This window comes from Falco biarmicus, chromosome 3 (genome assembly GCF_023638135.1).
Source record: "Falco biarmicus isolate bFalBia1 chromosome 3, bFalBia1.pri, whole genome shotgun sequence".
Classification (NCBI taxonomy): domain Eukaryota; kingdom Metazoa; phylum Chordata; class Aves; order Falconiformes; family Falconidae; genus Falco; species Falco biarmicus.
Window position 1 is genome coordinate 951765 of NC_079290.1, and position 13154 is coordinate 964918.

The following is a 13154-nucleotide window of genomic DNA, read 5'->3' on the forward strand; positions in this document are numbered from 1 at the left end:
GTTGTCTTAGCAATCGCATCCATGGGGATGTGATGATGCTGGTCTTGCCGTAACAAGAACATTGGCAATATCTATCCAGGAGAAAAGGAGGAAGGGCTCCATGAGATGGTTCCCAGAGTTCTGGAATGGCTGCAATGCAGGGGCCAAATGCCAGGCTTGGCTCAAGGCCAGCACTTTGGCAAAAGCAGAACACAGTGATAAGCAGCACAGCCAACAGCTAAAGCTAACAGCAGCTATTAAGAAGCCTTGAGAGTTTGACCTTCAGCAAGAAAGGGAGCAAGTAATTCTCCACCGGGAGAAGCAAGTAGCAGCCAAATAACAGCCATAAGCCCAGTCTGGCACACCCAGACCAAGCCTGTTACTATCTCCAGCCCCATACCAGGTTCTTCGAAGGGAAGGCAACAGGTTGGCCCCAGCAGCAGCCGAGCACCCACCTAGCTGCTTGCTCCCAACAGGGAGAAAACCTGGGGGCTGAGATAAGAGCAGATATCTCTGTGGGCAGGGAGGTAAATACAGGCCACTGCCGTGTGCCTCCACCAGCTGACAAGCACCCAGCCAGCTGCCGGCTACCGCCACTCCACCTGCCACCTCAGCGGCTACTCGTCTCCCTTCCTTCCCCCTCTGCCCCGTTTTTATGGCCGAGCTGGCGGTGTGGGCGGGCGGACCGGCCTCGCCTCACCCGCGGCCCCCGCCCCGCGGCCCCGCAAGTGCCGCGCACGCGCACCGCTGCTTCCCTTTGTCTCCCTCGTTAGGCCGCCCCCCCCGTCAGGCGGCGGAGGCTCCGCAGTCACGTGGCGGGGGCGGTGGCATGGCGGCGCCGAGCCGCGCCTCGCGGGCCTGTCGCGGGGTGGTGACGCGCCGGCGGGGCGCGGGGAGGATGGGGCTGTGAGGGCGGCCGCCGCGCCGGACACCCCGCGCCGCGCCGAGCGGGAGCAGTGGGCGCCGTGCCGGGGCTGTGGGTTGCCGCAGGCCCTGCCGCTGCCTTGCAAGTCGGAGGAGACGGTAAGGAGCGCGGAGAGGGCGCGGGCGGCAGGGCGGGCGGCTGCGGGCGGTGGTCCTCTCCGGGCGGGCCCGGCGCGGCGCGGGGCTCCGGCGCCCCCCTCACGGCGCCCGGGCTTGGCGGGGCGGTGCCCGCGGTCGTCCCCGCGCTGGGCCCTGCCCGCGGGCCGGGGGCGTCCGGTGGGCCGCGGCCACTCGCGTCTTCCCCTGGGCCTGGGGGAGCGCTCAGCCCTCGCCGGCCGGGGGCCCTCCCGCGCTCCGAGCGCGGCTGGGCTGGACCCCTTTGTGTCTTCCGTGCTCGGCAGCGGCATGGGCTTCCTTGGGTCGGCCGCTGCCTGCGAGGCAGTTGCCCCGGGTCGCCTTCGCGGCGCTGGCGGAGGAGCCTGGCTTAAAAGCGGGGGTCCGGGTGCCGCTCCTGCCGCGGTGCGGACCGGGGCGGCTGTGGCCTTGCAGCCTGGCACCCTTGCTTTTCAGTCGGCATGGGGCAGGCGCCTGCGGCCCCGACGGCTGGGGATGGTAAAGGTAGTACGTCAGAAAGTCACGGTAGTAGTCGGACAGAGAAGTGATTTATTTGGACGGTGATTGAATTACCAAAAAACCATTACAAGGCATTTGCGAATGGAACTTACTGAATGCTATGAATGAGATTTCGAGTGTGTAGAAAGACAGAAGATGGCCTTTTTGCTTGTTTATTTTTGGTTTTGCTAACCTGTCTTACTTGTCCTTTAGACCGTGTTTATGTTTAAGTTTATGCTCTCGGTAAGGTAAGTTTTTCTTTTGACCTTTTCCACACCAGAGGAGAGAACACACGTTGACTGTTAACTCTTACAACTATACTCCAAATGGATGTCCAGTAATTACAATGTAGTACAGTTCTAGAGATGGGCACAATGTTTTTTTAAATTTTTTTTACCTAAGATTGATAAGTGTTTTTTATTTGGAAGGGAAAGAAATCTGAGTAAAAATACGTAATTTTTTTTTAATGCCTTCTTTGGACCTTGGTTATACTTTTGAAAACCAAACAGTTAATGGGAAGTCAGGATAGAAATTTTGCATCATTTTCCACCCTTCAGAATATGTTTGTTGTCAGTGACATGTTTTAGACACAGTATCTGTTTTAATATATATATTTTTTTTTATTCCTCTCCAAAAGGTAGTGAAAAAGAAAATACCAAGATGAGTAAAAAGCCTCCAAATCGTCCTGGAATCACATTTGAGATTGGTGCTCGTTTGGAGGCACTGGACTATTTACAAAAATGGTATGGAAGACATTGTGCAATATTCACTAAGAACATAATTCTTTTGTGTATATTGTGTGTTTTGATGTCTAATTATAAAACTTAGCGCACCTATTAACTGACTGTTTCACATGTGAACTTTTTGAATTTCCACATAAGTCTGTTAAAACTTTTAGCTTTTAGGAAAATATTCTGTCTTCAGGAATGAAAACAAGCTTCTCTACAGGTTTTCATTTGTTTGCTTTTAGGTGCTTTTGTACAGCCACAATAAGCAAAGAGCATTTCCAGAGTAGTGTGGAATCAGTGTGTTAACGTGGCAAACTTCTGTGACTAAAGACTTACTTTGTTTTAGTTTGAAAGTGTGCAAGTGAATTTGTGTTGTATTCAGTTACTACACTTCACAGGTTTACAAAACTGATTTTAAAAAAAGAAAACATCCTTAATCAGAGATCATGGAATAGGCGAGTACTTCTGTATTCTGTATCAAACAGTTAGAGGAATGAAGTGCTTACAGCTGTGACTCTGCAACCACCCAGTCTTACTGTGAGTTGGTCAAGACTATGAAATGGAAATTTGTGGGCACATGGACCATACTACACAGCATGTGTACTGTAAAAGGAGCTGTTCTTCCAAAATAAATTTAGTCAATTTTATTAATGCAAGTGTGCTAAATACTGGCCATGCTACTTCAGTTTGAAAAATCCCTGGTTTTGTTGAAGCAGATGGCTGGGGAAGCTGATGCTTCTACCCAGAAGTTTTTTCTTAGCTGCTCTCTGGTTAATTAGGGCTGGGAAATGTAGTGGCCTGTACCTGGTTTTTTGTTGCATTCCTGGAGAGCTAAGCATGTTCACGTAAATAACTGATCCTGCTAACTCGCAAGTTATGTGATAGAGAAGTCTGTGTATTATTTACATATTTACTGCAGTAGTTACATGCTCTGTACAAAACTTTGGGTTATTTTTTTTTTTATCTGTAGAGCTTTGATTTTAATTATAGCAAAAGCATCTGTTATAATAAATGGATTATTCTGTAAACCATATTTTCCTTTAGAGCCCTTGTTCTTATCTGTTGCTGTAGAGTTGGTTTTGAATATACAGATTTTATAACTGAATGTCAAGATCAGGAAACTGAATAGTGCTATAAAAATAATTTCAGTAGAACTTTTGATAGCATCTTCTGTGACTAGAGATAACTGGTTAATGTAGCTAGGTAACAAAAGTTAATATGTAAAAATAGCTTCAGCTTAATTACAACAGTAAAAGATCACTGATTATCCAGTGTATGGTTTATATTGCATCTGCCCAGCCTTTTCACAGGAAAGGGTCACTCGTCAGTTCTAGAGTGCTTGTCTGGGTTTGGCCTTGTCAGGCATGGACCCTGTCAGAAGCTCTGCAGCTGAGTTGCTTGGTATTTTCAGGCAGAATAGAATTCATCCTGAGCTTTCTAGGAATTGATTCATCATCTAGACCACCAGGTAAAACAGGTCAAGTTCATATGCATTTAAACTTTTGTGTGCTATATACAGGAGCAGAAAGTTAATATTAAAATTCTGCAGTTAGAGCAATGCTGTAAACAGGACTCTGTTTAAAATGAATTCACATTAATGTACATAACTGAAGACCTTTTTAGAGAAAGCCTACTGTTACATTATTGTTAGGGTGACATTGGCTGGAATAATACGAGTTTTTTTTCCCTTAGCTTTCAGTTGCATAAGGGGGTGGTGGATGTTTTTAAAATTCTTTCCATATATAAGCTGTATGCATTCCCTTCATCTGCAGGCAGAGAGACATACTTTGAAGAAGATAAAGTTCCTGAACTTACCTGAAATCTCTTTATATTTTTTAACAAAACCGAAATTGAAGAGCAGTCATATTGCTTAGCTCAGTCTTTATGCAAGTGACAAATTGAGAACACTTGCTGAAAAATAGCCTTTGAAAGGGTTTTACTTCTCTTGTCTCCATTTTTCTGAAAGTCTGCTGTCATTTAAAGATCCAGTGTTTTCATGACCAGTTAAAGCGTTAATGAAGGCAGGCTTCTAGATGATGGGGAAAAATATATTAAAAGTGTGTTTGCTTTCTGAGGCACTTTTGCAGGTCTTAAATTTTCATCTGCGTAGCAGTTGCTGAAATTCATCTCATGGAATCTGGTGTTTTGTTTGATTTCTGTAAAATTTGGAGAGGGTATTGTATGCATTGACTGTTGCTTAAAACTCCTGTGGTTATAAATGAGGAAGTTTTTACAGACACTGTTTGGGTCACTGATATAATTTGGCGTGTGTGATCATGGAGCAGAAGAAAGCCTGATCAAACTCATCAGCAAAGACAGGCTATTAATGAGCATGTTTGGTGTTGCTTTATTGTGGAGGTAACTGCAGTTGCTTCTGTATGAAGTGCAACAGTGTACTGTTGCAGTGGACATCATCTTACATAATAAATTTGTACCACTTGTTAAATTGAAATTCACTAAAGCAAACTATGAAATGCGGCTCTAATTGAAATCAATGTGACCATCTGTCAGCAGATAGTAAATGAGATGGATTGACTGGTAACAGAAAATTATTGAAGATTTATGTGATGATTAGAGGCCTGGACTGTGTGACCTGTGAAGAAAGGGTGGGAAAACGGGGCTTGTTTAGCTTGGAGAAGGCTTCAGGGGATCCACTAGCAGCCTTCCAGTACCTACAGAGATACCATCAAGAAGGCTTAGCCAAACTCCACAGTGGTGCGTGGTTAGAGGATACTAGACAACAGGCACAAGTTGAAAAATGAGACATTCGAGCTAGGTACAAGGAGAGTCTTTTAAGCTATGGGACAGTCAAGCAGTGGATCAAGTTGCCCAAAGAGTTTGTGGAGCCTCCAATGCTGGAGGTTTTCAAGACTGGGCTGGGATAAAACTGAGAAATTTGATCCCACAGCTGACCCTGCTTGGAATGGGAGGTTGGACTAGAGGCCTTCTGAGGTCCCTTCCAACTTGAATTATTCTATGGTCTTACACAAAAAACTGATATATGTGCACCCCCTCTGTGCCTCTCACTGACAAAAGGAACAGCAGTAAAACTGTACATACCTGCAAGTACGTGCCTATGTGTAAAACTGGTTTTTAAGCCTTTAGCTTCTACAACTAGGACACAGTCTCTGCAAAGCTGATGTTGTTAAAGATGTATCTCTTTCTTTGCCCCCTGTTTCCTTGTCTCTTGTGTCTCTAGCTTTCTACTGGTTGTCCCATAAGTACCAGATAATGCTTTGAAAAAAACAAAAAATCCAACCCTGTTATTTTCCTGAGACCATAGTCTTTCTTGATCTAAACTATGTTAGGCAAAGAAGGAAGTACGGATACGTTGGGTACATCGTCCTTGTTACAGTTCTGAAATGGAAGCAGCTCGCTAAAATGTTAGTTGTCAGAACAGCAACACTTTGACTTGGTATATTTGATTATCTGGATGGAAATTTATTTTTTTTCTTCAGTATGGAGGTGATCTTACTTTGTGCAGTCCTTGCTTTGGATTTCAGTTGACTGGGTTACCTGACAGCGAGGTATTTGAAAGGGCTGTGAAGACTCTACTTTATAATGATATAATACAATACACACAGTAAAAACCGGGGAGTTAGAAATAGGCGTTCACAGATTTCACGGATACTGGAATACTATTTGTGGACAAGTCAGAATGGAGGGTTTTGGTTTTATATCCTTTATGAGGTAGAAGAAAAGACTTCTTATACCATTATTGTGAAGGCAGAAATTATGTGTCTGTTTCTAGATTTTGTAGGTGCAAATTTACAGACATTTTTGCAACCTTTTTTACAGTTTGAAATAACTTGTCCCACCTCACAGGGCAATTTACCAGTTCTTGGTCACTTTTGAAGGGTCAAAAGGAAGATGATGATGTAAAAATGAATAATACTGTCCCTGTGGCCATTAACGGAATTCAATGTATTAACATTGAATACATTGGAGAAAACGGTTCTTTTTTAGGCTTTTTTTTTACACTGTCAAGAAATGAAACGTGCAAATTTCCCATTATTTTTTCCTATAGAAATGTTGGAGAATTATTATTATTTTCTGATCAGTGTAAATTTTGTAAGCCATATTAAATTTTGCAGCTTTACAATAATCTTCCATAATTCTTACGGGTTAGAATCACTGGAACCTGAAAATGGAGAGCATGGAATACGTAAACTGGGCAGATACCATCAGCTAACATAATTTTCCTGTTCTCTCCTTAAAAAACAAGAACAAACCCACCTATAATTTGAATGAGACTTTATTTGGGATTATTAAATATTATTTCCAACACGCTATTAAAAAGCCACACCCAAAACTTGCAGGTTATTGTTTCTTTCTGCAAAAAGAGTACTTTCATTATTGACCTGGAGTGTGGTGGTCTGGTTTGGTTTTGGTTTTGTTTTTTTTTCCTCAATTTTTTGGAGTGTATTTTTCTGGTTTGAGCTGAACAAATGCTGGCAAATCTATATACTTCTGATCACTTAGTGTGGAGTACTTGCTGGGGGGGAATGGGAAGAATTAACCTGACTGGAATGTTGTTTGGGCTTTAGACATCATCATGCTTTGGCACTGTAAAAGTGATGATCATATTCCCCTTTGTAGTACTTCTTCACAGTGCCTACATGTACCTTTGCGATGGAAGGAAGTTCTACATAAAATTTCTCATGTGAATGAGATGTAACCATCTTCATATTATTCTTCTTCCAACAGAATAAATATAAATATTGCTCTTAGCCATAGTAGAAGCTTTCCTATACACATTGTTGCTAAATTCTGTAAAAAGGTATATTAAAAAATTTATGTTGCCGTTTTATGTTTCATTAGAAGGAAATGCATACTTGCCTTTGAAATAGTTACATAATTCTGTGATTTATGAAATTGATTATTCTTAGTAAAAGTGCAAAACCTATAACGCCAGAAAAATGTTTCTGTGTGGTGTAAAATTTGTAGTAGTAAATTCTGCAATATGTATGCTCTGCTCTTTTCCACTGTGGGATCAGTATTGTGAAATATTACTGTTTATACATATTTGTGGCACATTATGTGGCTAAATTTAGTGGATATTGAGACTCATAGCTTGTTGCTAAATCCATACAAAGTTATTTTTGTGTTGCATAATAACCCATTGTGTATAACTTGGGTGTCTACTATAGTTCAGAGGTCTGCAAATTGTTCCATGTCTGAGGATTGGAGTTGAATGCAGGTTTTGGCAGCATTCATCTTGCAACCATTGTCCTAACATCCATTGAAGAAACATGAATTATCAGAATAAAGCCGTTATATGATGATGTGATTATTGCAAGATTAAACTGTGCAAAACCAGTATCACTGGACTTTGATTCAGAGCTGATAATGACATTTTAAAAATAATTTGATACCAAAAATTGTATTTATCAAAGAGAAATTAATCAATAGATACCTGGTGCTGCATTTCCACTGTTGAATGATCCCTAATGAGACTTAATATTTTGCATATCACCTCTTATTAACTGATGTTAGTTTTGCTTTTGTATTCCCCCCCCCCCCCCCTTAATCTCTTGATTCTGGGCTTGCAGAATTTTTCTTAAAACTATCTTCATTTTCATGTATTTGTCTCTAAACTGTACTCTGTATTTTCCTTCTCCCTCTTACTCAGTTTTCTCTTTCCAGGACGGTGTACCACGTTTTGCCAGATTATCCCTTCTATTGTCTTCTATGCACAGTACTTGGAATGATGACTTTGATGATGATGACCAGTGAAAGCTGCCAGCCATAACAACAATAAAAATGTAGCAAGGGAAATGCTATAGGGTAGCGCCGTAATGGGAACAGAATATTTACATTGTAGATGCATAGAAAACAAAGAATTTTATCTCTTGGTTGATGTTCCCTGAATTTGGTAAAATGGCCGTAGTTTTGCATCACTACCTGGCTGGCATGTGATAAACCTGAAATTTCCAACTGTAGTGAGAAAGAGCATCATCCTTCTTGTCTTCCATTTCACTACTACAGCTTCAGTGCTTGCACAGGAGCTGTCATTTTTGATCGCTACAAAGTGAGCCTCCTGTCCTCTTGCTTTTTTGGTTTTTTTCCTTCCACCCCTCTGTTAAATGCTTTGTGTGTCTTCCTTCTATTCAAAACGCTTGTGGGTAATATGGTTACTCACACACTTGCTGTAGGAACGGTAACTTTACTTTCTCCTCTGCTTTGCTACTCTTCCTGCTTTTTCTTGACACTTGCTGTTTAGATACAAGAAGTCTGAAATTGGAAAACTCAGTTCCAAAAAACTAGTAAGAAGTTTTATAAGAAAATTCCTAAATGTATCAACAGGTGGACTTGAAAGGAAAGCATCATCAGAGGCAGAACCTTAGGAAGGCCCTAAGGGTGACCTGCTTTCTTGAAGCCTTGTTCAAGTTAAACTAGGATGCTGATGATGGGATGTGGGTATTGACCTGGGAGTTTTACTTTCTGTTTTGATACATGTATCATCAGCTTCAGTGTTCTTGTTGGACTGTTCTTGTCAGTCTGCTTGTAATGGGAAAAGGGGGTTGATCTTGTTCCTCTGAAAAGTACCGTTGAGTTCTATCTTGAAAAAGATTTTGTTAGTAGGGTGGCAAATGAGAATCTGCGGTTTGAGACGAAGACATTGTGTGTTTTAAAGTTCAGTGAAAAGAAGTTGGGAACTTAAAGAATGGCTGTGAAAATATTTTGCATTTCTGAAATGTATGGGTGAGGGAAGTGCAACAAGAGGTTGAACTGTGTGCGTTCTGGTGTGAGGATGAAATGTGGCTGAAGCAGTTGCAGTAGTAACCTAGAAAATCAGGGAGTTTTTCCTCATTCGGCAGTTCCTGAGATACACAGATGTTGGGAAACTGTATGCATTACTGCAGCTGGAGCAATGAAGGAGCAAACTGAGATTGACACCTTTTGTTTTAATGCCTTGTTCTAGTCACCAGGAAATAGGGAAAGCCTGTACTTCCTGAGAACTCAACATAGTTCATAATCAGAGCATAGTGTTAAAGATTCCTTTATCAGCACCATCAGTATTTTGCAGAGAAAGTTTTCAAAATTGAGAATGTTGACAGGGTCCCTGTATGTGCCAGTTTTGTTTCTAGATGAAATTTGCAGGAGAAATGGAAATTTGTTGCTCAAGCCCTGATGTCTTACTATTGCTCCACAGTAAAACTTTCTTAGAAAAAACAGATTGCTTCTTAATGAAAGTGAAAGACAGCTGTCCTTTTGCTGTGCTCTTTCTTCTTAATATGTTTTGTTAACTTTAGACTGTCCTTGATATGAACTTGGGAGAAAATTTGATTAACTCCATTTTTTGGCGGGAGATTCTTTGCACTTTTGAATCCATTTGCATACTTTTGTGAAAGGCAGGAGCTGAATTCTGCCGCATTCCATTTTTTTCTGCATTCCATACAGTGAAAGTAATGGGATCTAATAATTTTTAGTGGAGAAAGTAGTGTGATGAAACCCGGTTGTGCCTTGCTTCCCTGCTACAATTTTGTGAAATATATCACTTTGGTGAAACAGGAATAGTAAGACTGAATGATAATCACTGAAGTTAAGAAGAATTTTTCATTCTTCCCTACAAATGAAATTTCAATGTTTATGGTTCCTAAACTGCATCTATGTCACACCCAGAATTAGATGCTTAAGACTCAATCTGGTTGCAGCTCAGTTGCAATTAGTTCTACTGAGCACATACAGGTTTTGCTAAGAGTAAAATCCACATGTTAATTAAGACTGACATTTATTTTAGTGCCTGTGGAGCTAGAGAGATGACTGCTAAAAATAGTTACTATGACTCAAATTTAATGGCAGTGAAATCATGGCAGCTGATCTATAAATTAGTAAGCTTAGAATAAGTAGGAATTCAATTGATTTCTGGGTCTGATTAGTTGCTTGGATTTGCCTGGAATCAATGGTATAGTTTGATGAAACATTTTGTATGATAAAAGTAATGAACGTACTCCTAAAACTATTTTATATCCTTTCCATCCCGAAGCAAACAAAAACTCGTACAGGATTTTGCTTTAGACAAACACAGGTTTTAAACTTGGTAAGCACAAACTTCTAATGCCAATTTCAAGCAGTTTTGGTTTAGGAGTTTGAGGCTTAATTTTGTGTATAATCTGACTGGGATGAAGCTGATGACATATCACCGATGTGTATAGATAACTCTTAAACTAAATGTTATACTACTATCAGTTCATTAAATACATCTTTTTCAGTCTTGAACTGTGTTACTATAACTTTCTGAGTGGTGATTTAAGCACTGTTGTATGCAAAAAAAACCCCGAAACCTTTGAGATTTATCAATTTACTTTTATCATTCAAGGTATCCATCTCGTATTGAGAAGATAGATTATGAAGAGGGGAAGATGTTGGTCCATTTTGAACGTTGGAGTCATCGCTACGATGAGTGGATTTACTGGGACAGTAATAGGTTGCGACCCTTGGAGCGACCAGCATTAAGGAAAGAAGGGCTGAAAGATGATGAAGAATTTGTTGTAAGTGGCACATTTATTTTGACACTTTTTTTTTAAACTGTCCTACTTGTTTTGCTATATTAAATCCCTCTAGCACATAATGTTTAATTCTTAATAGGAAAAAAAATGAAAATTATTATAATATTAATGACTACATTTGTATAAAATAGGATTTTAAACCTGGAGAGGAAGTCCTAGCTCGTTGGACAGACTGTCGGTATTACCCTGCAAAGATTGAAGCAATTAATAAAGAGGGTATGTATTCACAACTGGTGCACTGATAAAGACTGTTTGCATATGCTGTGCTGTAGCTGTGGTCTTGAAGTGACATGCATAAGAATTTTTCCTCATTGCATCAATACTAAGTGAAAATGTTTCTATTCTGCCAAATTTAGTAAGAGATTTGTCTTTTATCTGTGTGAACTTTAAAAATTGAAATTTCTCCTGGAAGGCAAAACGCTTAATGTTTCCTCAGTGATGAGAAGAACGTCCTGTGCACAGTTTTAAGACTATTTTGTACTATTGTTGATTTGGGCTAATACTGTTTTAAAGTTTTTGTAATTGTTTTAGGAATGGTAGGTCTCTTCTAAAGTTATGTTTATTGAAGAAAAAAATGGAAATGGGGAAATAAAGGAACACCTTAGATGCGATACATCACAATGGGGTGATATTTTTAATGAACCTATGTTGAAGTTGAAGGTTTTACTGTAGGTTAAAGCAAACAAGAATTTGTAAATTGAATTGTTTCCCTATTGTGGCAACTTAATTCATTGAAATAATTATGTAATATTTATGATCAAAAGTGACACAGTAGCCTAAACATGCTTGAAATTGTCCAAGGGGACAAAGAGCAACAGTGTAAAAGCAGGGCTTCATTGAGGCTGTCATTTATTTCTTCTTAAAATTCTCAGTCTTGACTGTAGGTAACACCTGGTTACTTGGTTCATCAAGCCTACAAAACATTTTGCTAAAGCTTTCACAGTAACAAGGTGTGTTTTTTTTCTTAACTACTCACAGTGATTACATCAATCCTTTTCTAGGAACATTCACAGTACAGTTCTATGATGGTGTTATTCGATGTCTTAAGAGGATGCATATCAAATCTATGCCAGAGGATGCAAAAGGGCAGGTAAGAATACTTCAGGTATCTCTTTGTTAGGTTTTATTCAGATTTTTTTTAAATGTCTTGATGTAGTAAAAGTGTCATCTAGTACAACTAGTTTTAGATCGCAGTCTTTATTCTAGGTCTTGCAGTGCCTTGCTTCACCAGTTTTATGGATGGTGCCCCAGAGTGTGCTGCTCAAGTAGTCTTGCCTCTATCTGAAATGCCTGGCTGCTGTACACTCCATTGCAGACTAATTTGTTCTCAGAGTTTTGTCTTGCAGTCTACAAAACCAGTGGCATGCAGAGACTTTTTCCTCTGGTGTCCTTTCAGGAAAAAGCTTTAGCTTGTTAATAGTCTGTGCTGCTGATTTTTTTTGATTTTTTTATTTTTTACCTTTTTTTTTTTCTTTTTTTTTCCTTCCTCACCCTCTGCCCCATCTCTTTTGTTTGCTACTGTGGTAGCTTTTTGCCCATGTGTTCCTATTAACATGACTGTTCTGTTGGGGGTTTTCTTCCCTGTGTCAGAACTTTTGGGGATTCAGACAGATAAATATTTCCTTATCTCTTATAGTGTCCAGTTGCTGTTAAAGAAGAGATGCCGAGTAGAAGTTGAGGGAGGCTGTGAAGTAAAGGACATGATTTAGTCACTAGGCTTATCCTTACTTGCGAAACGAAAACAACATCGAAAACTGTTACAAGCATTGAGTGGAAATGCCGTTGCATGTATCTTGCATGGTAACTGTATTTTCATAGTTAATGAGAAAATACTCCACTGAAACTATTAGAGACTCGGCGGCAATAAAATGTGGAAAAACTGCTCTTACTTGCTCTGTTTTCTTCAGAGTATTCCTTCTGACTTGGCAAAAATAAATAATTAGGTATTACTTTTGTAACCATCCATACTGTGACAAGGACAGATGGATAAAAGAATTGGCTTGAAAACATTTCTGTGTCCTGGCCTCCAGATTACAGGTAGCTGTATACTGAGTTTGATCATCTACGCAGAGAACATTGGAACTTTGTGCAGGTGATACTGCACTATTTAAACTAAATTTCCTTAAAGAGATTAAACCAAAATCTGTAGTCATGCTAGCACTGTCTTCTTGCTGCAGTCTTGCAATAACTGTTGAATCAGTATGTAATATTTCAAACAATACTTTCAGTATGACAGTAAGTTAGCAGGCTAGAGTATTTCATTTTACTTCATAAAAAGGAAAACTTGGGTAATGTGATTGTGACTGAACTGAGATAGCCCTTCTGTGACAATGTTAAGAAGTCCAGTGCTTTTTCCAGGGAGCTATGTTGTGTCTAATCTTGAGTTACTATTCTTTGG

General features: G+C 40.2%; 1 protein-coding gene across 10 annotated transcripts in view; it reads left to right on the forward strand.

Moving 5' to 3' along the window:
- Nucleotides 1-801: 801 nt before the first annotated feature.
- Nucleotides 802-13154, forward strand: part of PHF20L1 (PHD finger protein 20 like 1) — a 61547-nt gene continuing 49194 nt past the window's right edge. For 2 of the 10 annotated variants that reach the window (XM_056330173.1, XM_056330174.1), the window contains exons 1-5: nucleotides 802-1002; nucleotides 2153-2258; nucleotides 10567-10738; nucleotides 10888-10972; nucleotides 11758-11846. In XM_056330173.1, the coding sequence (XP_056186148.1) occupies nucleotides 2176-2258; nucleotides 10567-10738; nucleotides 10888-10972; nucleotides 11758-11846 (429 nt within the window). In that variant the 5' untranslated portion in view covers nucleotides 802-1002; nucleotides 2153-2175. Of the gene's footprint in view, nucleotides 1003-2152; nucleotides 2259-10566; nucleotides 10739-10887; nucleotides 10973-11757; nucleotides 11847-12465; nucleotides 12557-13154 lie in introns of those variants that run through there. The other 8 variants (XM_056330170.1, XM_056330172.1, XM_056330175.1 and 5 more) reach the window with 5 other exon arrangements.